This window comes from Phoca vitulina, unplaced genomic scaffold (genome assembly GCF_004348235.1).
Source record: "Phoca vitulina isolate PV1807 unplaced genomic scaffold, GSC_HSeal_1.0 scaffold25, whole genome shotgun sequence".
NCBI lineage: Eukaryota > Metazoa > Chordata > Mammalia > Carnivora > Phocidae > Phoca > Phoca vitulina.
In genome coordinates, this window is record NW_022589728.1 from 32,994,827 (window position 1) to 33,022,360 (window position 27,534).

Below are 27,534 nucleotides of genomic sequence, written 5' to 3' on the forward strand. Positions count from 1 at the left end.
CAACTATACATGCCCACTTTTTTCACTTCAGTTTCTATTGGGGAAAAACCAATTTGAATCTAAATAAGTCACATGATGCGGCTTACCAAGTAATTCGCAATAAGTTCAAGCTTCCACTTTTGTTTGCCCTTGCAGCCAGAGCCCGGGAGCATAGAGCATTTTCTGGTAACAAATGGGAATCTGGCCAACCAGTGATCTTTGCATTAGCATTCTAATAACCAGAGGCCAACGTGCCATAGTGCTGTGTCAGAATTAATTTATGAAACCAGGTCCAAAGGCTCATTAAAATGGTCACAATTCAGTGACTGCCCAGTAAAATTAGACTACAGTTTCATTCCCATAACAGTGAATATTTTAACATACTATTAAGGACATATTTCAAGTGTTAAAACTAGCTTTGATTCCATGAAGGGAAAAACAACAAGATTAGAAAGCCATTTACTTTTGTACCAAATTAGCTCCACTTTCAGCTTTAGGCTTAAAATACTTCAAATGTCCATATTTTAGAGCACACGGTAGACTACACTTGCATTTGCAAGTCTGGTGCGTTTTTTTTCCTTAGAGTAAAAGCACTTCCGGGCAGCTCCATCAAACCACCGTGTTGTGAACCTACCTGGCCAAGACGTCTCAAGCAATCAACTGGGTCCAATGTATTTTCCCCACTGCCGCCAGACAGATCTCCTTACAGCATTCTTTTAATCATACATCCTCCCCCCATGATGCCAAGACTCCCGGGGACTCAGAGTATATTACTTTACATGCTACTTTCCACAGCCGGACCAGGATTGAGTGGCATAGCAAATGTGACATCCAAAATCTGGGTAAGAGCAATGAGAGAGTAGGCAAAGTTCTAGACCGTGAGTCTTGCAGCTCTAGTTTGAGGCTGTTGCTGACTCTCAGTCCTCTCTCTCAGGACAGGGGCAGGTATCAGTCAGTGCCCGGCACAGGGGCCATGCTCAATAATAGAGGCAGTTGTAGTGAACTGAGCTAATGATATTATTATGAATGCCCTTCAGTTTCTCAGTTCCTCAAACATCTATGTACATGACGTGGGAATAATGATTCCTGCTCTGCTTAGTTCACAGGATTGTTTTGAGGGTCTAAACTAATAAATGCACAAACACCCTTTAATGGAGGGTACTATACTAGGGAAATGTAGGGTTCATGCATTCCCTTGTCAAACATAACGAACTATTTTCTTTATCTCCTGAATTTTTATTCAATGGAATAGTAATGAATCCCTAAATCTTTTAAATGTGAACAATAAAAGGCTCCGAATGACTTTTCCTGGCAGTCTCTATGCCATGGTTGAATTATTTAAACTTTTATTTAAACCTGGGGAAGGAAACAAAACAAACAAATCTCAAAAATCAAGATAATACTTTGAACTAATTCTTTTCGAAAAATATTTCTTTTAGTTTTTTTCTCCATCTAAAAAATGATATTGATAATGTGGATACCTTATTATACTATAAGTTAGACATCACTTTGATATCAAGGTGAAATTCCTGTAGAAATAACAGATACCAGCAGGGATCACTAGTGGTAGAGGTAAGTAGCAAGTGTCCATTCATTGTTGTAGCGTAAATAATATATAATTGAAGAGATTGAATTATCTTTTTGCATGAGGATATTCCAAATTGAAACATGGCAAAGAAATAAATGTAAAATACTTTTCTAAATATTTCAGGGTATCTCATAAACCACTGTTCTGAGAGCACACTATTTTGTTGGATGTTCACAAGGGTGCCATCCAAAACATACTCTGTGTTCATATATATAGATATATAGATGTATAGATAAACATATGAGTTAAATGCAACTGAATGTTTCTTTTTTTCCAGAATCTTATCCTTTAAAATGCATTATAAATATCCAAGAATGAGATATATTATAGCATTTTTACCAAACTTATTTTACCATGATTTATTTGTTTGGCAACATACCTATTAACATCTTCCAAAACAGTTCAAATAAATACCACTTTAGGAAAAGTGCTGAACAAAGTGTGTTTGGCTGGATGCACTACAACCTGTGCAAGGATGTGCCTTCTGGTCTGTATGAATTTAATCAAACAATAGACTCACTGAACCCCTATGGGATAAATAACACTGTGCAGAACAAAAGTCCAAAATCAAAGGCAAATACTCAGTAGTCTGTGCCATTGGAGCAATGTCATAACATAAAATGGGGGTGCCAACAGGGAGTCACAGTGTTTGGGTGTCAAATTGGAGGTATCCTCCCAAGAGTCATAAAGCATGAACTCATAGAATGCTGTTACCATTGTCTTAGTCACACATTAACGAGAATCGGTCGAATAAATACATTAACATGTGTTGGATATCATTTCTGAGAAAGACACTTTGGAGCCGTACCTGTCTCTGTCTGCCTCATCTCATTTACCTCAAACCAGAATAGGTTCAGCTCACTGACTTTTTCCAGCTCTCTAGCTTTATAGTTATTCCTGTCATGGTGTGTTGGCATCGCTTATTTAACTTAGATATAAAGAAGAAAGGAAAACTGATTAGATTTTTTAGAACATGAAATAAATTTTTTAAGTAGTTTACTGTGAAACGATATGGTTAGTAGCCCAACAGGATATTTTTCAGTTGTTTGATTTTGAGGTTTAATATTAGAAGAATAATTTTGGAGTAAACTTTTATTTTTTTCAACCTATTTTTTTCATGCTAACTTGAAATATCAAAACTTCAAAACAGATAGGGGGTCTGTTCTATGAGTCTCTTAGTTGGTCCTTACTGAGGCTCACAATGTCATAGGACAAAATGCAGATGCCCCTCCTCCCTCCTTGTGGAAGTCTGCTGTCTCCAGTCATCTCCTATCCATGGGTAAAAGTTTAGCTCCCTTCTGCTTTGTCCCTAAGACCAAAAAGGGGTTGGGGGAGTTCTTCCACACAGGTATGATGTATAGTGTACCCAAACAGAAACACTTTAAGAGACTTCTTTTTAATGGTACTTACCTAACTTTACTGACTCTCTCTACAAAAATATAATTCTAATACTCAGATAATAGAGTCCACCTTCTTGATATATAGGTACATTTATAGGTACTTACGCAAAACAAGTAGGAATTTAACTAGGATTTTTTGGATGATCTCAAAAAAACTTGCTGAGAATGATTAAACGTACAGCCTTTCTTGAGGACAGTACATGATTTCTAAATATTAGTATTTGGTATGATTCTGTTTCCAAATTTGGGAATTTAAGAAATAACACTTTATTTTCTGTATCTCAATGTTTTACTCCAAAGCCCCTATCTTATAAGAGGAGCCAAAAAGTAAACCTTGGTCATTGTTCTCTTGCCCTACCTATGGGAAACTTACACAGTGCCCGACAATCAGGGAAGGAAACCTCAGGACGTCTCTCCAGCACTGACCACAGAGTTTACTGGTCAGATGTGATTTGCCCTGTTTGCATGGTCCCTTTTAAGGCCAATAGCTCTTGAGACATGAAAACCTGAGCCTTGGCTTCCAAATAAACCATGTTGTTCTGAAGACACAATTAAATTTTATATTTATAAAGTTCAGTACAATGGAAATGCTCGTTCATACAGAGCTTGGCAAGACTTCATGTTCACTGACTAGTTGAGCTCACTGATCTCCGTTCCTCCTCCCTGGACCACATCCAACCCCTTTCACCCTCATCCCTGTCCATTAACACCAAGTTATGGATGATCTCCACTATAGCAATATGAAATATATAAAATATAAGTATTTCCTGTAATAAATTCAAAGGAAAATTATGCATTTGAGCACTATTTTATGTCTATAAGAAACAAAAGATTTTTTTCTCCATTTTTTAAAACTTTTGAAGAGAGGCCCATGTCTGGAAATACTGAGTTTAACAGCCTTTCATGAAAGGCTTTCCGTTGTATGTGTATGCTGTCAGACTCCTAAGTTTATCTTCAGAACCACTAGGACCATATTATTTTTTAAAAAAATGTATTGTATGGTGACTAACATAACATAATAAAATTTAAAACGAAACAAAACAAAACAAAAAGGTGTTACAATATTTGTGTTGACAGACTTAAGTCTCAAGCTTTTTATTTATTTATGAGAATAGTTTTACATTTTCAATTCATAGTGGAGATCATGGAGTCTGAGCTAGAGATACACACATTGTGTCTTACTATATTTCATGGACATGTGTCCTCTACCATCATTACAAACCTTATAAAAATAATAGAAATCTGCTTTTGTTTCACTCACTTTTTTGTTCCAACTCTGTCACATCTGAGAGATTCAGGCAGCCTTGATCGTTGGCTGGGCCTTATCCCAAATCATACAAGAGTCCCTGTCTTCATGATTCATTCTCACAAGTGTCCTCTACTCGGAACCCAAAATTATATCCCAGTCAAATTAGATGTAAAGTTTTAATTGGGGTCTCTACTAATCTACTCATATCCAATAATCCCCCCACCCACCCAACTGCTCTCCTTTCCTGATATTTCCTCATTCACAATCTTTGCTGAAACCACCTGTGCACCAAAACTCACTACCCCTGACCTGAATATTTATCAATTCACAACTTACCATCTTTGTTCCCATTTTCTTTAATCTTTTATTAGTTATTAAATATATACAAAATAAAATTTATACTATATTAGAGTTATAAAGAATGATGCTATATTAAACACTCATGTTCCCACTACACATGCACCCTTAATAGTACATTATAATTAATTTTCAAGTCTCCTAGTTGTCCTGCCCAAGTTCTACATTCTTTTCTGCCCTTTAAAGGTAACCTTTATCCCAAATTTATTGTTTATCTCTGCTTGCTCTTCTTTTATTTTATTACATGTATTTGATTCCTATGCAACATTTGTTTAAATTTGTATTTTTATTAACATAAAAGGATTCATTCTGTCAATGTCTTTCCATGACATCATTTTTTGGTCAGTGTTATGTTCCTGAGATTCAGTGTTTTTGCCTGTGTCTCTAAGTCTCTGTCTCTGTCTCTCTCCCTGTCTCTGTCTCCCTCTCTTTCCCCCCTGTTGTATAGTGTTTCATTTTGTAAATATATCACCATTCGTTTATCCAGTTATCTATCAAAGGATATTTGTGTTTTCCTAGGAATTTTTTCTATCTTGCTGTACTGCAATGAACATTCTTGTATATATCATATGGTGCACATATGCAAGAGTTTCTTCAGGTACATACATACCTCCTGGGTCATAGGCCTTGGGCATTTTAAGTTCACTATAAACTGCTAAATTATCTTCTGAAATAATTGTACCAATTTATGTTTATACCTGCAATGTACACATATTCCAATTGCTCTCAAACCTCACCAACTCTTGATATTGTTAGACTTCGTAAATTGTTGTAAATTCAGTGGGTATCAATTGTATCCCATAGTGTTTTAATTTGAATTCTCCATTACTGTGCTCACTTCGGCAGCACATATACTAAAATTGAATTCTCCATTACTAGTGAGGCTGAGAGTCTTTTCATGTGTTTATTCAGCATTCATCTTTCTGTAAAGTGCCTCTCCTGTGTTTTTTGCCCAATTTTCTATTTGGTGGTTTGTCTCTTTTTCCTATTATGTAAATCAGTTTTTTATATATTCCAGAAAGAAATCCTTTCTCAAGGATTTCTTCATCTAGTTTGTGGCCCTTCTTTTCATTGTCTTTATGTGACTTTTGATGAGCAGAAATTCTTTTTATTTTATTGCAATGTAGTAGAATTTATCAATCCTACATTTTAAGGCTAGTGCTTTTTAGGTCTGGCTTCAGACTATCCTTCCATACTCTGATCTCATAAAGATATTCTACTACATTCCTCCTAAAAGTTATATATTTTTGCCTCTCACATTTAGGTTCTTAATCCAATAGTAACTAATTTTTCTGTATAGTGTAAGGTAGAGGTCCAATTTCATATTTGTCCTTGCACTAACTGGCAACCAATTATTACAGCTTCAGAAGCCTATCCTTACTCACTGATCAGCTATGCCACCTCTTTCCTAATTCAGACATCCACATCTGTGTGTGTCAGTTTGGAGGTCCTCTTTAGGTTTTTTTCCAAGGGTTATTCTGACCTCTTGCTCTATCATATAAATTTCAGAATCAACTTATCCAACTCCACAGAGACATAAAAAGAATGTTTGGTGATTTTATTGAAATTATATGGAATCAATAAATCAACTTTGGGAGAATTAAAATGTTTGTTATATCAAGGTTTCCAATTTCTCTATTCATGTAAGATAACTGTAAAATCTTCTAATACAGTTTTATAATTTTCCTTATAAACATTTTTAAAATTTTATGATGTATTTATCCCTAGGTACTTTACTTTTATACTATATAAATTACATCTTTTAAAATTATATTTTAAAAACGTGTCTTGCTGTGTAGAGATATGGAGTTGAATTTTGTATATTGGCTTTGAACCCAACAAATTTATTAAACTTTTATTGATTATAATAATTTGTGGATGCTTTGGAGTGTTTATGTGGATCCACTTATTATCAGCAATTATGACAGTTTCATTTCTTCCTTCCCATTTCTGATACTGTTTCCCTGTCTTCCTTCACTGACTATGAAATCCAGTACAGCATTATACAGAATTAGTAATAGAGAATCCCCTTTTAAATTCCTTGAGACCAGGGGCTGGCTCAGTCGGAAGAGCATGCAACTCTTGATCTTGGGGTCATGAGTTCGAGTCCCTATTGGGTGTAGAGATTACTTAAAAATAAATAAATAAACTTTAAAATAAATAAAATAAAATAAATTTCTTGATACTAAAGAAACTGTGGCCAGGGTTTCACTATTAAGTATGACATTTTCTAGAGATTCTTTTTTTGTAGCTATCCTTTATGAGGTAGAAGGAGGAAGTCTCCATTTCTTCCTAATTAAGGATTTTAACACACATGGATGTTGAATTTAGTGATTATATGGTTCATATTCTTTAATGTGGGCACTGTCTCCTGCCCCCTCTAGTTCACAAGGGCATGAAAGCTAAAGCTCAAGTTCTGGTTTCAACAAATGTCTTCAAGGAACAAGGTAGAGTCAGTCTTCCACTTCCATCTGAGTTCCTGCTTTCACTCAGGTGTAGTTTTCTATGAACGCCTTACTTTCCTACTAGCTCAATGTTGTATTTTTTAAAAAGAGATACATTCTACAGTTGACCCTTGAGCAACATGGGAGTTACTGACCCCTTGTGCAGTCAAAAATTCACATATAGGGGGTGCCTGGGTGGCTAAGTCGGTTAAGCTGCTAACTCTTGATTTGGCTCAGGTCAAGATCTCAGGGTCATGAGATCCAGCTCCTGTGTAGAGCTCTGCGCTCAGCAGGGAGTCTGCTTGGGATTCTCTCTCCCTCTCCCTCTGCCCCTCCCCAGCTCTTTCTCTCTCTCTCTCTTTCTCTCAAATAAATAAATAAATAAATCTTTTTAAAAAATTCACATATAATGTTTGACTCCCCCAAAACTCAGCTATTAATAGCCTGCTGTTGACTGAAAACCATACCAATAAAAGAAACAGGAAACATATTTTGTATGTTACCTGTATTATATACTGTATTCTTACAATAGAAGTAGGCTAGAGAAAAGAAAATGTTAAGAAAATCATAAAACACATTTACAGCACCATACTGTATTTATTGAAAAAAATCTGCATATAAATGGACAGTGCAGTTCACACCAGTGTTCAAGGGTCAGCTGAATTTTATGTAGAAATTTTGGTTATTTTCATTGGTGGGTGGCTCATCCATCCCTAATCCAGGGTATTTAGCCCACTGTAAGAAAGAGAAGTATTCCCTTTCTTTTCTGTCAAAATAATGCCCCTCACTTCTTTCAAAGCTTTTCTTGAAGTTTGCCTTTTTTTTTTTTAGATTTTCCTTTTTATCATGTTTTAGAAATTTTAACTTTATTAAATCTTGTTTTTTATGTAATTTTCCAAACCTTTGTCACCCAACTTTCTAACCCCTTAACAGTTTTACACATTTCTTTAAGACAGAAGTTGGTCAGCTGTATGTAAATACTCTTTTGTCATGTACTTAAGTATCTTATTGTCTTATCTTAGACACTTTATCATGGTTTTAGTTCACAAAGGCCAAGGATGTGCTCTCTTCTTCTGACCACCCCAGAACTATAACTACACATTCTAGTTGCTGAGTGCATTGTGCTATTCCATCAGTAAACTTGGTATGCTCTACAATTCCATCCTTCTACATTCCTTTTCTACATAGATGGAAACATATTGTCATGGGAAATTAATAATTCCTCTTATGACCAAAGCTCTATTCCATGCAGATGTCTATGCAAACTGAGACATTCCTGGCAAAAATCCAATTTAGAAGGATATCTCATTCTCTCTCTCTCTCATTTTTTTTTTAAGATTTTATTTATTTATTTGACAGAGAGAGACACAGCAAGAGAGGGAACACAAGCAGGGGGAGTGGGAGAGGGAGAGCAGGCTTCCCGCCGAGCAGAGAGCCCAATGCGGGGCTCGATCCCACGACCCTGGGATCATAACCTGAGCCAAAGGCAGATGCTTAATGACTGAGCCACCCAGGCGCCCCCTCTCTCTCATTTTTACTAAACATTCCTCATTTCCTTTCCTCATTCAACACTGTCTTTTTTCATAGTTCTTATCACTTTCTAATATGTTATGTATTTTTCTTATTTATTTTGTTTGTTGTTTACTGTCTATTTCTCCCCCAGTAGAAAGTAAGTTTTACGAGGGCATGGAGCTAACCTGTTTGGTACGTGACACAGCTCAAACAGTGCCTGGGCTAGAGTAGGTTGAATAAATATAACCGTCTAATAAATAAATGGCATATAACATTTGTAGAGGTAAATGGCAAAAGGAAAAAGAAAATCTCATGATTTATTTTTCTCATATGGATTCATTTTTCCTAATCAGTGCTATATTATTTTTTGCTTTTAGATATCAATATGGCAGGAGAACCCAAACCGTACAGACCAAAACCTGGAAATAAGAGGCCCCTTTCTGCACTTTATAGGTAAGTAAGCAATTTTGCAAGATACAGTAATGGAAACTTGTTACGACTTTAGAAGGCAATATAACCTATAAGGAATGTTTTAAAGAACAATCTTTCCTGGCATAAAGTACAAATAAATGCTGGTGATCAGCATATAAATATATCACACAGCATTGGCAGGGATCTTGTACACCTAACCTTCCTATCTCCACTTAACCCTTATACAAAATAATCCTCTAATAAAAATCTAATAAAAATCTCTCGTGACTCTGCTGACAAAGTGGTGGAAAGGTCAGCATCTTTTGAGTAGTGTATGCAGTGTACTGTAGGTATTTTTCCTGTGTTGTTTACCTTAACTTTCATAACCAGCCTGCATTGTAGAAACTGCTACTCTCACCTTACAGATCAAGAACCTGATTTGCATTTTCTTAGAGATTTTCCCTAGCTCACACCATTTGTAAATGATGGCACACAAATTCAGACTCATGCTTTCTGATACTATATCTTGAATTCTTTCCACCCAATCATTCAGCCTCTTTCTTCACAAACTACATATTAATTCCCCCCCTACTTCTCTAAAACAGCAAATGCAGTCTATCCCTTCTCCAGAGAGACATTCCTAACTACCTTTAACTTTTCCTAATATACTTAGGTCTGAGTCAACTTAACATTCTGGTCTTTCCCCTCTACATGCCCCAGTTTATCAATGTCCACACCCATAATTTCAATTGTAGGTGGATAAGTAGATGGTATTGAGGGTCTTTATTGTTCTGTGTAAACGTCTATCACTTTAAGTAAAATTCAGTTCCTTTTGGGAAGAAGACAAGAGTAAACTCATAGAACTTTTAGTTCTTTAAAAATAGCCACTTTTTTTTTGCATTTTTTAAATTTTATTATGTTATGTTAATCACCATACATTACATCATTAGTTTTTGATGTAGTGTTCCACGATTCATAAAAACAGCCACTTTTGGAAAAAAAAAAAAATGTTCTGCTGCTAAGCCATATGTCCCACTTGATGAACTTTTGCCATAGGTTTTTGTATTGTTAAGTGCAGATTTTGTATTTCTTTCTCTGTTAAATTCCCTTTTGTTGGACTTAGCCAATTATTCCAAGCTATTGAGGTTTCCTATTATCCAATTTATTTAGTCTTCTCCCAGATACTTATCTTCATTCCATCAGTGTCCACATCCAAAGAGCTAATGTAAGTATTGAGCAAGGCCCCCCCTTTTCCCTGATATTATTTGGATAAAGGAGAACTGAGTTATACTTATAAAAATTGATTATATTCTGATCTAGTACAGTAAGAAGAGTATTCAAAAGATAGCTTGGAGCTGTTTTTTTGTCTTTGTTCTCAAGAACCAGCATTATCTCCTTTTTTCAGCCACTCACAGCCTCATTTCCCAAACTATGAAAGAAAAGGGTCAGAATTCGATGAGTTTCAGGTCCTATTCATTCTTAACACCCCAGTGCTCTCTAATGTGTGACCATCAGAGACCTTAAGGATATATTGAAAATATGTCTTAATTGCTCTTATTATTTTGACTGTGTGGATTTATTTAATTTTAACTTAAAAATTTATATAAAAATGGAAAAGTGCAGGTCTTAACTAATTTGTTAAATGATCATAAGGCAGTATTGATGTTAAAGGTCAGAAATGAAGTCACCAACCAAAGGCAAGTGATCCTCTCTGTACCTTGTTTGAGGTAAAGGATAATACTAATAAAACTGAAAAATGTAACATCTTTTTTGATCAGATTCATTTTTAAATGTATGTGTAGAACAGCCGTTAATGCAGAACATTTGAAAAGTCGAATTTTCAATGATTAACAAAACAAACTGTCAGTGGCTTTTTTTCCTCATCAGAGAGTTACCGCGGTGCAGTAATGTTAGTTTTCATATTTTCCCTGTTCTTGGACTGTTTTGATTTTCCTATGAAAATAGAAGCTTATGACAAGAAACAGATGTCTTTTTAACTATTATTTCTCTATGACTAAATTATGTTGAATTGTGAATTCAAACAAATCAGAAGCAGAAGCTCATTTAATCTGATATATTGTATACAAATCATATTAGTGGAGAAATGCTTATTTATCCTGTTCTCATCTGTTTACACAAATGAAGGCTAGGATGTCATGAAATTACAAAGCGGTAACAAAGGGAACAAAAGAGAGCGAATGTGCAGCTGAGAGAGCCTTTTTATACACACTTTCTCATTCTGACATAAGCTTCATAATAGTAATACCTTCTTTTTATGTGGGCAAACTGTGTTTTCATAGTCAGTATTCATCTGTTCACCACAGAACTCCACAAGGTTGGTATTATGTGCCTTGCATTATAAATGAGAAAACTACGTTTCCAAGACAATAAAGGACTCGCCCCAACTAAGGTAACAAGATAAGAACTGAACTCTGGTTTTCAGCTTTCAATTCTAGTGATCTTGCCACTAGATCCCAGCTCCCCATATTTACTCACCTGCTACTATCTAAACAATACAGATTATAAAAATCAGAGATTCCTGCCCACCAAAACCAATAATCAGTTATATTTCTGTCCATGAATATCATGCCAGCAGGTGGCAAAGGAAAGATTCTACACTAGACAGTGTAAGAACAAGAGTTACAACCAATTTCTGTGATCATAGGGCACAGGTTGTGAGCTTCAAGTTCTTTATCTCACATAATGGTTGTACAATTTTCTTCATAGGATAAAATTAAATAATTGAGGCGAAAGCACCTGGCTTAGTGTAGGGCATACGGTAGCAGCTTGAAAAGAGGTTGTTTCTGCTTTCCTATTCTTTGTATCTTGAGTCTCTTTTCCTTATCTGTGAGATGAAAGAGCTGAAATAATTTCATTTCTCCATTCATTCATTCATTCATACAAGACATGTTTATTGTGTGTCTACTATGGTTTAGGCACTGTGGTAGCTGCTTTTCAAGGCAAATGACATGGAAAATGCCAAGTCTACAGGGCAAGGAGAGAGCAAATGAAATAAAATAAATTATTTTTCTGGTTATTAGTAACCTCCGATACACCATTGTGCTCTAAACTGCTATGTCTCTGTGTCTATTTACTCTGTTGGGGATGTGTATGATGTACTATCAGACTTTCTCCTTCATCTGTAACCATTTCATCTCCATCATCAACTACAAAGTAGTATTTACATGGAATACTCACTGAGGCATTACTTCGCTCTGTTACTTCTTTTAACAGGATTTTCAGTTCAGCCAAGAAACCTTCACCAAGCATTTATCATGTGCTAAATTAACATGGTATACTTGAAAGACACAAAAAATTTTAAAAACATACCGAAGCTTTAAAATATTTACTGTTAAACATGAGTGAGATGTACATATAAATAAGGAACATAAATAAAGTATACATTCAGCTTTGTAAGAAATGAGAGAGTTACTGATCCTGCCAAGGGGGAAGAGAGTGAAAGGTCTGGGTGACACTTGAGCCGGCTTCTGCACAGGCAAGCATTCACTCAGTAGACAAAGAAAAAGAAGGGCATGCTGGGCAAAGAAAACGTGAACAGGGTGATAGGCACAGAAATAAAGAAAATCATCTCATGGTGAGAACTAGTATAGTTCACTTGATGAAGAGCAGATACCTGGAATGCTATGGTGGCTCAGGCTATCAGGATTTTAATATGCGTGCTTATCAGATTAAGGAGATTTGGCTTTTATGCTACAGTCAACAAGGAGCCATTTGAATATTGTGAGCAGTTGGAAATGGAATGGAAGGATGAGTGAGAGTCACAGGTATGTCCAAGGTTTCCAGCTTATGCCACTGAGGGGATGATCATATGAGTCTGTTAGAAGAAAGAGGAAAGACATGACAAGCAACAGCAGGCTCAAGTATAGAGTTGGGGAAAGGAAGCAAAAGAAATTATTTCAGTCTTAGACATGAATTCATAAAGACAGACAATTCATTAGAATAGCGCTTGTAATAAAAATGTCTCCCTTTAGGGGCTATTTGTAAATGAAACATAATTAATCATTTGTGAACATTCCATAAATATTGGACCTAGTCCTAATGGTGAATAGCAAATCTATTCTCTAGGGAAAATATTGTAACTTTTAATAAATTGCTGCTTCAAATGTGCTGTGTACATTACACAGTGTCTATGAAGGTCTAAAATAAAATTCTCCCCAGGAAGTGAGTTTCCCTGCATGCCAAGCTCCAATTAATGCTAAATAATAGCTAAATGAGAATAATTGTATGATGGTTTTGTTTCTGCTTGTAAAGGAGACAGACCTTTCCTCTCTGAAGTGAGTAAAGCTGACAACCAGAGAACAAAGATACTATTTATCAGAACTGACCAAGTACAGGTTTTCACTCACCTAGAGGCGGCCCTCCCAGTCACAGGGAGCACAACCCAATAAGACACAGGAAACGAAGCTTCATCCCACTCATTGCATGGATATTGCTAGGTATCATTCCCAAATATGGTTTTATGCCAAATATGGTTATACAAATGCCTTTGATGGCAACCTTCCCACCTCACAGAGATGACCGTGGATATCAAGATTGTCACTGCAAGTAACTTTAAGGCTCCTTGGGATTGTCACAGGATGACCTATGGTATCACTATTTTAAGATCATCACAGTTAATGGTGATAACCATGAAGGCAGGTTGTATTATAGGAACTTCAATGACCAGAACACTTTCAGAGGCTGGACCAAGTAAGATGACTCTGCAGAAAAATATCTCTGGTGATTTGTTTACCACTTGACCTACGTGAGTTCTGTTATCATCCTTCATGGTGACTCGGCACATCAGGGGACCCTCAAGTGACCCAAAATGTTCCCTAGGATCTTGACAATTGAAATGAAAGCAATAGAGGCTAATTTCAGCTAATGCTAAATAGCAAAAATCAATATGGAGGAAAAGCATCCTGGACATCTCTACTTCATTGACTTGCTCTGTTTGCTGAGGAATGTTTACCAATTAGCTATTGATTATTTTATGTATTTTCTGTCTCCTTTTATAATGTCAAGGATAATACACATACATTTTCATTTTCAGAAGCTTAGTACATCCATTGTCAGTGCTCCCTTTACCCTGGTAAAGGCTTCCATTTCACTTACCTAGTCAAGTGGGCCCACTCAGAAAGCCATCTGGGAATGGACTCTGTGGTTTTTAAGTGGAATGTGAGGAGGACAGGAAACTGTTATTTCCACCCCCTGGGCCAATGCACCCTGTCCTTCTGGAATGGGCACAGGCCCCAGCACTAACACGTCCACAGGGTTCAGTTTGAAAGGAAGTTGCTGCTGGGTGTCTGTAGCAATCACAGTCTCTTCTAGCTCTTGATTCAATCTTGGGCAGTCAAATTACCGGCATGGAAAAATGTGGTCGCCAATATCCACGAGAGAAAATACAAAAACAAACAAACAAACAAACAAAAAACCCTCCACTTCTAAAATTCCAAGCTGAATATCCATACATCTGGGTAATGGAGGGTGACTTCTCTTTAATTCACTTCTCAAGTGAACATGAAATGCTGTTGAACCAGAAAAAGGTCCCAAGCATGCACTTTGAGGATGGTTTAAAGTTGTGCAAATGTTTCCTGTGAGGATGTTTGGTGGAAAGAGTGTCAGACGGGGATGCATCCTAAAATTGGCTTAGCCTTATCAGTGATTTGAACTCCATGTCTTATTCATTAGCTTCTTCAGCTGCTTGAAGGAAGAATAAAAGTTTCCTGAAAGATGATATATTTAAGGAGTCTGGAACTGTTACAGATGCTCTATAAATTGTAGTTATTCTCATTATTATGATTATTCAAAGAAAAAGGTCTATAATAAAGTATTTTAAGAAGTTATTTTAAATGAGCCTTGAGCTACAATAATGTTGCTAAAATTCATACCGTCAGTCAAACAGGTTAATGTTTTCTATAACTGCCTAAAAAGATATTTTGGGGGGAAAAAGGATTACATTTACTTAGAGTATGTCCCTCATATTTCGACACTAAGCAAATGTAATTTATAAACCTTTTAATTTAAAATGTTTGGAGAAATGCTGACACCATCCCCATTAAAATAATTCCGCTGCAGGCAATTCTCTGCTAGGTTAAGGAATGGCCTATTTGCAGTCTTCTGTGATGATTCTGATGCATAAATATCCATGAATAAATATCTTCTTGCGTGTGGAAGGAACATGGTAACAGTAAAGGGAGACTGGATGGTACAATTTCTTAAAGCAGAGAATCCATCTCCAAGGCTTTTTGAAAGAGTACAGTTCTATGTGTTTGATTTGAGGTAATTTATGATAAAATCAAAGGAAGCAAAATCATGCAACCAATTTTCAAAACAGGTAAATAGTAAGAATCAAGAATTAAGTGGGAGTTAGGGGTGGGGTGTGGCAGATAGGATCAAGCAAATTATACTTAGAAAACTTAGGCAATAATAGGAAGTGAGCATCAAACTTAGCTACGAGATTCCCAACAGTCAAGGCAAAAAGGGGATGCATGGTAATGTATGTAACCATCTATTAAAAGCAACTACTCCGGGGCACCTGGGTGGCTCAGTTGTTGAGCGTCTGCCTTCGGCTCAGGTCATGATCCCAGGGTCCTGGGATCGAGCCCCGCATGGGGCTCCCTGCTCTGCGGAGAGCCTGCTTCTCCCTCTCCCACTCCCCCTGTTTTGTTCCCTCTCTCGCTACGTTTCTCTCTGTCAAATAAATAAATAAAATCTTTAAAAAATAATAAAATAAAAATAAAAGCAACTACTCCAATTTGTGATAAGAAACTATTTTTCCCTGGGGCACCTTGGTGGCTGTCGGTTAAGCATCTGCCTTTGGCTCAGGTCATGATGTCAGGGTCCTGGGATCAAGCCCTGCTTTGGGCTCCCTGCTCAGCGGGGAGTCTGCTTCTCCCTCTCCCTCAGACCCTCCCCCCTGCTCATGCTCTCTCTTCTCTCTCTCAAATAAATAAATAAAATCTTAAAAAAAAGAAACTATTTTTCCCTAACTCTCTCTTCTCAGAGAAACTTACCACATATAAAAGTATCTAAACAGCATGGTAGCTAGTACCTTCAGTACTAGTTATACAATAAACACACACACACACTCATGCACACAAAATATTTTTAAACTAATGGAACTTTCAATAAAAACCAAGAGCGAGCCACACAGATTTTTTTCTGCTTCTCCCAAGACTGTTTACCATCTTGTAACCAATTGCATAAAACTAAAAAAGAGTGACATTCCAGGATAGCTAAATCTCCAGAGCAGCCCAGATTCAAATTACCTATATTAGCTACATACGAGGAGGAGACAGAAAGCAAGAGTGGGCTGACCCCTCGGTTGGCCTATCCACCCAGCCCCAAGGACTGGAAGAAAAAGACCATGCTTGGTAGTTTATGACCTTTTACACAGGGGCCTCTTGACCTGTTACTTAATCCTCCTCTAGGATGGGGAGAAATGGAAAAGGAACAGTAAACCTAGCATCGGATAGAAGGGGCTGAAATTTCTCCTCTTCCTCACAGTCAGCAGGTGCAGATGCAGACATGCAACTCTTTTCTTCTAGCTGGCAACACTACTTTAGAAGCTGCAGCCTGTCCTGAAATAGTTGCTTTCTTTCATTTGTGGGAACAGGGTTTTCTGTTGAACCAAAGCTTCCTTGTCAGCAGGACTCAAGTGTTATGGCCTTTTATGCTATATGTTCTTTGTGTCTCACTATGTTTTTGTTCTTCTTGCTTTGCATGATGGGGTATTAAGGTTAGAGCACCAACAGAAACACCACTAGTCCCCACGAAGCGTAGGAGGATGATAGTCATATCATATTGCTGGGTCAATATGTAAGTGCTCCCTGCCTGGGATTAAGGTGATTTCTGGATTTTTTATCTTCCAAAAGACAATTTCCAAAAGATGGAGTGTCTCCACTGTCAGTGCTGATTTCATTTATTTTCATCATTTTATTTATTTGGTCATTATCTTTAGATCTAGTGACCTGTTTTTTAGAATAGCTCTTGGTAGAGAACTTTGGGCCCTGAACTTCCAACCTAAGCTAATTTAAGTTGGTTGTTTTTCATTTCAAAGAGTTATTTCATTCCTTCTTTGTCCACCAAGGGCTCATATCTCGTCTGTCTTCTCAATCTACACATTAAGTTCAAAATTCCAGGATATGTTTCCTTTTCAACAAGACTACATGGAAGGATCATGAAAGAAACTGAAATGTGTCTAAAGTCCTATTTTTAAACAAATAAAATTAAAGACTAAAAAATCCTTAGTGTGGGAGTGGTACCCTCTCTTTACACTGTTAATAATAAAATGAAAACCAAGATCTTTTCCCAACCCGGAAATGCTTTCCACAAAGGTAGTAAAGAAGGAAAACACCCTTCTTATTGAATAAGCACCCAGAATGTGATGTACATCATAGGTAACCTGCTAAGAGTTCACAAAGACAGAAAGAAATCTCACACCCTTTTTAATATAGCAGAGCAGATATAACCCATTCTGTACATGTTCTCAAGATAAACAATAACTAATCCTCAAGTAAGAGGACTTGAAAGCACCACTTGTCATGCATAGTTCATTGTAAATTCATCTGGTAACTGGGGTGACCATCTGTGTCAGTTGACTTTATCCAGACGAAAATTAAACTTCTGTCTTTATGATGGATAGTTTTGCAACCTGGAACACCTAAGTTAGACTCCTACCCTCCCACAGAACCTGGGAGATAGGGATGCTATCTCCTTTGATGCTTACATTTCAAAGAGATGTCCTCAAAACATCTCAAAATATGACTCTCACATCCTCAAAAAAAGACACACCTAGGTCATAAAGTCCTACCTAGTTTTTTTTTTTAAAGACTTTATTTGACAGAGACACAGCGAGAGAGGGAACACAAGCAGGGAGAGTGGGAGAGGGAGAAGCAGGCTTTCCGCTGAGCAGGGAGCCCGATGTGGGGCTCGATTCCAGGACTCTGGGATCATGACCTGAGCAGAAGGCAGACGCCCAACCACTGAGCCACCCAGGTGCCCCAGTCCTACCTAGTTTTTAAAGAGATTTATACATTTCAAAGTGGGAAGAAAGTCTTTACAATGACAAATTCCCTAGTGTAAATGATCAAGGAAAAAGGAGGGAGGGAAAATAGTTTTCCTAATTTTCAAGAGGGAGTTTTAAATTTCTAGGGTATTGTCCCATTTTTCTTAAAGTGCAATTGAGAATGATAATTTACAGACTTGCTTGTGTAAGACTGATGGGAAGTTCCTTGTATCATGCCCCTTCCTGAGCAGTTAATGCTTTGTACCCCCTCACTGATTGCTCCTCAGAATTCCCAGGGCTTTTACTATAACATTCCCAGCACACATATAAGGATGCTTTGTGACCATACTGACTGCTTATCTTCTAAAAAAAAAAAAAAAAAAAAACAGTAGTAAGAGAAGTGTCACGAAGTAGAGGAATGTCTGAGTACAAGAAAATGGGGAGAGGAGAAAAGATGAAATGAATATTCACAATCTAGATGGACATAATTGGATTAATGAGAAGCCAAACAGCTTTTTTTCTTCTGTCATCTTTTCTCACTTTTACAATGTGAATGATTTTTATATCACATATAAGTATTTTATAAAAGTACCTAATTTCAAAAAAAAAAGTACCTAATTTTGTTATCTTTATAAAAATGTATTTTCTCCTGGGGCGCCTGGGTGGCTCAGTTGGTTGGGCGACTGCCTTCAGCTCAGGTCATGATCCTGGAGTCCCGGGATCGAGTCCCGCATCGAGCTCCCTGCTCAGCAGGGAGTCTGCTTCTCCCTCTGACCCTCCCCCCTCTCATGCTCTCTCTATCTCATTCTCTCTCTCAAATAAATAAAATTTAAGAGAAAAAAAAATGTATTTTCTCCTGGTCAATTAAAGTTTGAAAAGAACTTACCACAAATTATAAACTAATAGAAAAGTTTGAGTTATAGAAAGGTTTTTTTTGAGGGGCGACTGGGTGGCTCAGTTGTTAAGCATCTGCCTTCGGCTCAGGTCATGATCCCAGGGTCCTGAGATTGAGCCCCGCATCGGGCTCCCTGCTCCGCGGGAAGCCTGCTTCTCCCTCTCCCACTCCCCCTGCTTGTGTTCCCTCTCTTGCTGTGTCTCTCTCTGTCAAATAAATAAATCTTTAAAAAAAAAAGAAAGTTTTTTGAGATTTTAATCATGAGCAAGTTTTGCACAGTAAAAAAGTGAAGTTTGTTAGCTTTGATTGGCTTTAAATATATTAACTAGAAAACGGTCCACAAATTTTCTTATAAAAATTATATAAACTAAATGCAAGAATAATTCTTCCAATTGAGTTATAAATGCTAAAACGAAGCTTGAAATGCTGCCCCTTTTTTTTTGATGTCTAGAAAGATGAGGGCAAAAAAGACAGCATAGTTTCACTAGATTATTAGTCAGCCATGTATGATGAATGTTTCTCACAAAAATTTGTTCTTTTGGAAATTAATTAACTCTATTAAACTTTCAAAATGTCTTTCTAGTGGAATGATAGCATGATTGATAATTCAACCTTACCGGTATTGTTAAATAGCAGAATACTCAGAGTACTAGTGAATCTTCTTCCAAACCCAACCAGTGACGTGTATTTCATTTATGTTTACTGGATGGTGGAATAAAAGGACAAGGGGCTTGTTTTGAGTTAAGCATATTACGTTGCAAATGAAATTGAGATGTTATATAGTTTATCCTTTAATATTTGTTTGAAATATCTTCTCTCTGGCAAAATGTCTGCTTATGTGTCAGAATCACTCAGTTCTGAAAAGCTGTCTGTGGTCATTAGAAGGAGCACTGGACTGGAATTTAGGAAACCTACAACCACATCATGAAACCTACAACCACATCATGAAACCTACAACCACATCATGTATCTGCCACTACTTGCCTGTGTCAGCGAGGCGATTATAAGCAGTACAACCTCTTTTAAGTTCACCTTTCTTAGAACATGAAGGAATGGAGTTAAACCATTTCTTACTTGATTCCCATTTCTAACACTCTGGTATTCTGCTGTTTATTTTCTAATCCAAAAACAAAAGAAAAGCAAAGGTCCTTTATTATCAAGTTTATTCTTATTTTTCTTTCAAACTCGATCTAGTATCTTAAATAAAATATTCATATCTTTTGACTAAGCAATTTCCAAAAACATATCTAAGAAAATAATTCTAAATATTTAAACAATGTAAAAATAGATGAAATTGTTCTTAAGGTGTTCTTTGAGTTTTATTTCAAAACACTGAACAATCTGATCCAGCCAAGATATTATGCAATAATGGGTATGGGCACATTCATTAGATGGAATGTTCACGAAAGTGTTCATAATGACATGGAAAAACTTTTAAGGTTTGAGTAGACAAAGAAGCAAAATTATATAAACAGTATATATAACAATATATAATTATATAAACATCATGTATTATATAAACACACAACCAAAACTATTTAACAAATAAAATAAATATATGCAGAGAAAAAAATAGAAGTCAAAATAGTAGCTGTGATTCTTTGGACAGTGAGGATACGGGTGATATTTTTCTTGTAACTTAAATACTTAACGCAAATTTTCTTTAATGAGAATTTTATAACCAAAGGAAAAGAGAGAGAGATTTACAAGCCAGATATTTTCCAGTGGTAGCTAATAAACATCACACAAAAGCACTCACAACAGGCAACAATGAGGATTTTTTGTGCTTAGTGTTGTGCAAGGTCAATTCAAAAGATATAGCCCTTCATGTTTGGAACTACACTTCTTTGGTTACCGCTGTTATTCGAAAAGTTAGTGTTCTAAACGGGGCAACTCCATTAACATTCAGGGCAGGCCAACAGTCTTGTGTGGTGAAGCAGTTAACTGCCCAGGCTAACTGTCGGAAGTGGCCTGTCAGTCAGTCAATGCCACTATGGGATTAGGAGCTCAGTGTGCAGAGGGGAGAGTGAGAAGCAGCGTGCAGGGGAGAGCAGCTGAAGTCATCTAATCTTCAAAAATGAAAAGTCAAAATTTATGAGCCCTTCAGTGATGCAATAAAATAAGTAATCAGCAATGTGTAGTGATGGCAGTTCTTCTGACTACAGATTAGTGAACCAGTAGTAAGACAATGGCGCTTGCCTGACAATAGCTATCCCTCTTTGTATTTAAAGCTGTAACCCAGTTGCTTTGCTGCTGTTGATGCTTTAAAAGGGCATAGAGTACGTGAGCTACAAAGAGTAACAGAATAGTTTGGAATAAAGCCCAGAGTTAAGTCCTTAGGATACAGAGAATGGGACATGGCAGAGAAAGAGGGGATAGGTTCTATGTTCCAAACTCTTAACAGAGAGAATCAATCAATATAGGAGAACCAATGGTAATGAGTCTGAGTACAGTAAACATATCAAAATGTATTTATGAAGAAAGGGAAAAGAAATAGAGCATGACCCACAAATCACAGATAATCACGTGCGAAATAGCATTTGGAGTTGGACTGCTTAGCAACTCTTATTGAAACTATCCACAACATCAGGGTGTAGACATAATTGTGATATTGTGAGAATTCTGGAAGAATTGAAGTCAAATTGTAACTTCTAATTTCTTGATTTGCTGAAGACGGTCTTTTTCTCATTTTTTTTTTTTTTTACTCTTTATTACCGGCACTCAAGATAGTAAATCTAATGTTTAGAGTGTTTAGGAAGAAAAATTATATAATCAGCATTTGAAAATATGGACTAAATTGAGTATAAAAAAAGTTGAAACACTTGGCATGAAAGAATACCATAAAGATATTATGAAAGAAATAAGTAATATTAGGCATCCATTTTAACTGAAAAATCAAATATATTATTTTTAAAAAATGTAATGCTGAAGAAACAAAAAGCAAGGAAGAACAGCTTTATGTGTAGGTGAAGCATAATGTGGGCAAGCAGTTATTAGACAACGTTTAGAGATTATATGAATTGGTAAAGAGAAATGAAGGACTTCACATGGGGTCAACCCTGAGAGTCTTCTGATGAATGCTAGAGACTTGGAGAAGAATCTCTGATCTCACCAATTTTGAGTCAACCGCACCATCTCAAGCCCAGAAGAATAACTTATCTCTAAGCCTCTATTAACAGACCTGGCTCACGGATTTACCAAATTCAGCCTATATTAGAGATTCTCAGTGGATCTAGTAGAGGAGAAGGAAACACAGAATCACTAATTCAGTTGTTTATCAATTATTAAGCACCTACTGGACATTGTTCTGGGCACTGAGGATGCATTAGTTAACAAAATGGACAAAAATCCTTGACCTTGCCTTCAAGTGTGAAGTAAATGATAATAAACAAAAATAAATAATTAAATTAAGCATACATTAGAAAGCAGGAGGTGTTACAGAAAAAGTAAAGCAAGGCAAGAGGGATAGGGAGTGGGAAGGTGAGAAGTGGTGCAACTTTGAGTAGGTGGTGAGTGAGGACCTAGCTGAGAAGGTGATATTTGAGCAAAGACTTGGAGAAGGTGATGAACAAGTAATGTTTCACCTGGGGAAAAGCATCCTGGGCAGAGGGATGTGCAGCACAAAGTCCTTAAAGCAGAAGCACACCCAAGTGTTAATAAAAAGGAAGAAGGCCGATGTTTCTGGAGTAGAATCAAGCAAAGCTGAGGGCTGGGAGGAGGTGAGAGGCTAAGGCAGAGATACAATGGGGGTGCCAAATCGTGTAAAGCCTTGCAGACCATTGAAGTACTTTGGCTTTTACTTGGAGTGAAACCGAGAGCCTTTGGAAGATTTTAGATGAAGGAGTACCATGACAACACTTAAATTTTGAATAGTCACTTTAGCTTTATGTTGAAAATAGGTTATGAAAGAGCAAGGGAGGAACATGGGAAAACACGCAAAAGATTATGACCCAAACAAAGTGGTAACAGCTGAGATGAAAAGAGTTGTTATGTCATGGATATATTTTGAAAATAGAGACAACAAAACTACAAATTGGATGTGGACCATTAGAGAAGGAACAAAGTCAAGGATATTATTATCTACTGCTAGATAACATGTACTGGCTTAAAAAATGTTATTATTTGTCGTATTCAGCAATCTGGGTTGGTTTGGTTGAGGTGGTCTGCTCTTTGTGGTGTCCAAATGGCTTCTGTGCTTACATATCTGGCACTTCAGCTGGGGCTGGCTAGAACAGCCGTCATGACTGAGCATCTTTCTCCACATGGTCTCTCCATGTGGTTAGCTTAGACTTCACTGTGGTCTCAGACTAATCAGTTTTACATTGACCGAGTTCAAGAAGGAGGAAGAAACTGCCTGTCCTCTTAAAGACTAGGTTGAAAATTCTGCAGTGTCATATCTGCCACATTATACTGACGAAAGCAAGGTATAAGGCCAGTTCATATACAAGATGAGGGACAGAGACTCCAGATTTTAATGGGTGGAAGGAAGGAATTGATAATGAGCAGACTATCTCCCATAGACATCTCCATGATTTCTGGACTGAGCATCTGAACATATGAAGTTGCAGTTAAGTGAGATGAGCAATACTCATGGCAGAGATTGGAGTAGGCCAAGGCGGGTAGTAGAGATAAGGAGTTTGGTTTTTGTTAAAGTGGAGATATCTAAGTCAAAGTATCAAGTGGACAGTCAGATACATAATCTGGAGTTCAGGGAGAGGTCTGAACTGGATGGGCACATTTGTGAGTCATCATTGTGTAGATGGTATTCAAAACTGTGAGCCTGGATGAGAACAAACACCAAAGGGGTAATTAAAGATAAAAAAGAGAAGAATTCCAAGGACTGAGCTCAAGAACACACCAATATTTGAAGTCAGGATCTAGCAAAGGGGACTCAAAAGAAACAACTAATGAGGTAGACTAAGTGGTATGAAACTCAGTAATAAAAATGTTTTCGGGAAGAAGTGATCCGTTGGGTGAATTGTTCTTCAAAGTTCTGGTAACTAATGATTTACCACTGGTCTCAGCACTGTGGAGACTGCTGGAGACTTCAACAAGACTACATCCACCAGGCTTAGGGTCCTGGCTCAATCCTGCATAGTTAACACAGGGAGCGGCCCAGAAATGGATGGGACCTGGAATTATAAACCCAAGCTCTGGTAAAATAGCTCTCACTGCAGTGTTAGAGGGAGATGCTACCATGAAGCCAAGATGCAGCCCCGCCAGTCAGGTGGAGCTTTCAGCACAATCCCGGAAGAGGCCATATCGAGGACTCCAGGCAGGTGACGGGCATCACACAATTTTGTCGGCATGTGGCAGTTGAGGTCATTAAATTCTGACATTTGGAAATCTTGCCATTTGCAATGACGTGGATAGAACTGGAGGGTGTTATGCTGAGCGAAATAAGTCAATCAGAGAAAGACATGTATCATATGACCTCACTGATATGAGGAATTCTTAATCTCAGGAAATAAACTGAGGGTTGCTGGAGTGGTGGGGGGAGGGAGGGATGGGGTGGCTGGGTGATAGATATTGGGGAGGGTATGTGCCATGGTGAGGGCTGTGAATTGTGTAAGACTGTTGAATCACAGATCTGTACCTCTGAAACAAATAACACATTATATGTTAAAAAAAAAAAAAGAAGATAGCAGGAGGGGAAGAATGAAGGGGGCAAATCGGAGGGGGAGACGAACCATGAGAGACGATGGACTCTGAGAAACAAACTGAGGGTTCTAGAGGGGAGGGGGTGGGGGGATGGGTTAGCCTGGTGATGGGTATTAAAGAAGGCACGTTCTGCATGGAGCACTGGGTGTTATATGTAAACAATGAATCATGGAACACTACATCAAAAACTAATGATATAATGTGTGGTGGTTAACATAACATAATAATAAATAAAAAAATAAAAATAAATTCTGACATTTGGTGCCAGGATTTAATGTTTTCAAAGACCTGGGGGCGGGGGGGGACTCTGGGTCTGAGAGAGGTTGAGGTTACCGAGTCGGGAGGTGAATCTGCCAGACAAGTATGTCCCGCGGAAGAGGGCAGCAAGGCAGTTAAGCAAAACATGCACAGATGGACTGTTGTTTTCCCAGCCCATATCCGACTTCAGCTACTGCTTGGGTTGAATGAGTTTCTGGCATTTTACTAAGAGAAGGCAGAGGAGGGGATGAGGCTGCCCCTGGGAACTGAGTGGGTCTGAGAGTGTGGGGCCTGGATGCAGCGTGTGGACGGGAGGGAGGGATGGCGGGAGGCACGTGAGGACAAAAGCCCACTGTTCCTCTCAGCCTATGGGGGCTGGCCTGTGAATACCTGCTTTATGTCTTTTAGCGCCATGCACACTCTGTAGAACTTATTATGACCAGCAATCGAAAGACGTTGTATTGCGTCCGATCTCTTCATTTCAAATGGAGGAAAAAGATAAATGACATCATAATGCTGCAAAGAGCAGGACAGAGGATAGAGATTTGAAACTGGATAACTCTGTGACTGATTACCTGCTTTCCCAGTCTGTGCGCTTCGCAGACGCACCGTTTCTCTGTAGGATTTAACAGTTATTAGCAAGTAACTAAATAAAACAATTGAAAGAGACAGATGAGTAGCCCCTTGCTATTTTTTTCTGAAATCTCCTTCCTTTCACTACACAGGTTTGGAACGGAGATGAGCAAATCTTCCAACATGAAAATAATGGAGTTTGAAAGTATCTCTTTACAGAAAATCATTTTTCTTATTTGAATGGAAAGATCCACACGGTTGTGTGCACTCCCTTTCCATGTGAGGTGTGGGGAGGTTAATTCTGGAGTCAGAGTGGAGTGAGGGTGGGACTCTATACTCTGCCTTGGCCAGATATCTACTACTCCTACCCCTAGCCTTACCCCCGGGGCAATTGGAGTAAGCGTTGCAAGTTTCCCAGGAGAATCTGCCAATGGTTGATCATCTTTCTGGCCGTGAGTTTCTTCTTTATATTTCATGTCCCTTCCTCCCACGGCAGCTTGATCCTCCTGACAGAGTTGTGAAGATACATTACAGCCTGTGCAAGGGAGATGAGCCCTGCAGCCTCAATTTCCAATGTGGCAAAAGTCATGATTGTGAGTGCCCAAACTGCCACTGAGATTCTTGGTTGATCCCACAGCCGTCCATTAAGCTGTCCCTGGAGTTAGCACAGATGGTGGTAACTGCAAATGGAACTTACCAAGAGGTCTGATGATAGCTTTAAGCAGAAATTTCCATCGAGCATGAAAGCCCTTGCAAAAAGGTATCACAGGAAATTGAGGGGAAAGCTGCTTTTTAGTCCAGAGAAATGGAATCCACTGTAGACAGATCTCACAATAGGAGTGAAGGAGCCTGGCTTTCTTCAGTGCTGAGGTGAATTTGACACTCCTCTAATGGCCAGTGAATGATATACTGGAAAGTGAGACAAATATACTATAAGGTCTTCATCAGACTGCCTGAATTATCATCCTGTTGTATGAGTTTTTTAGCTTTTTAAAATTTTGGGAAAGTTACTCAATCCCTCTCTGCCTCAATTTCCTATGTATAAAATAGAGAAGATAATTGTACCAACTTCACAGGGAAGTTATGAAGATTAAATGTGTTAAAATGCTTAAATAGCATGAAAAAAATTAAAAGTACTGGCTATTATCATATATGAGGCATTAAGTACATGTGATTATTTGCACATGTTGGCATATGGGCAATATGTCTGGAAATCTGGGTTCTGCTGCAGACTCTGTACTTCTTTATTCCTTTCATAAGTTTGAAGAAATTTCTGTACCTTCTACTAGCACAGAGTTGGTAAATACGTATTTGCACAACATTCTTCTCCTTTCCTTTTATATTTCTGTGGCACACATAGGTTAATTACAACCATCTTACACCCTGAGGCCTGAATAGGTTTATGGAATTCTTATCAACACTTTCTTCCCAGCAGCCACCATCAGTTAGTCAGAATTGACACAAAAATGAAGACCTATTTGACCTCTCAGCTTTAGAGTGTACAAGCTTTTAAGGAAATGATTGCTCCCACTCTTAGCCATCTCAGACCATCCCATCACAGTCTCACCCAGAGCCCTGCTTTGCCACAAAGTTCTCAATGTGGTTGACAGGAAACCATAAAAGGTTATACTTGGGATAATCTTTGTGCATCTGTAATAACACTATACCCTTGTAGGAGCCACACCTGGGAAAGGGCTATGGTCGATGCACTGTGAGTGCCAAAAATATCTTGAGCTCTTGTTCAACCAGAGACACTAACTGATGAGTCATACTCAGAAGTTCCTCGGGCAGATGGAGGTGAGGAGGTTGGTGCCTGTGCAGGCCAGTGCTTTCTCCCGTGGGATGCACCAACATAGTGTGTTTTTCCTAACAAGCCTCCTGCTTTCCAGGCAAGAGCTTCTAGGCATCTAGGCCATGGGGGGCCAGCACAGAAACCTGGGCTGCTTTTGCTTCCGTATTTTCTCTCAAAGTGAGGAGAGGAGAATAGCCAAGGTAAGTACTACAGACAGATTCTGGTTTTTACTGAATGTCAGAGAATACACCTGCAATTACCGATGAATAGCCTGCCCCTACTACATAAGGAAGACTTCTATTTGCTTTTTAATTTTCTGGCAATAAATGAATTTTTAAGAATACTGATAGAATCATATTTTAGTATGCAAAATGGTCAGGAAAAGAAGATGTCTATGAATTGCTT

The 27,534-nt window shown here is 37.9% G+C and overlaps 1 protein-coding gene across 14 annotated transcripts in view; it reads left to right on the plus strand.

Moving 5' to 3' along the window:
* RALYL (RALY RNA binding protein like) overlaps positions 1-27,534 on the plus strand; it is an 817,889-nt gene that overhangs the window by 532,767 nt on the left and 257,588 nt on the right. For all 14 annotated transcript variants that reach the window (XM_032421711.1, XM_032421702.1, XM_032421708.1 and 11 more), the window contains one exon: positions 8,907-8,982. In XM_032421711.1, the coding sequence (XP_032277602.1) occupies positions 8,907-8,982 (76 nt within the window). The remainder of the gene's footprint in view (positions 1-8,906; positions 8,983-27,534) is intronic.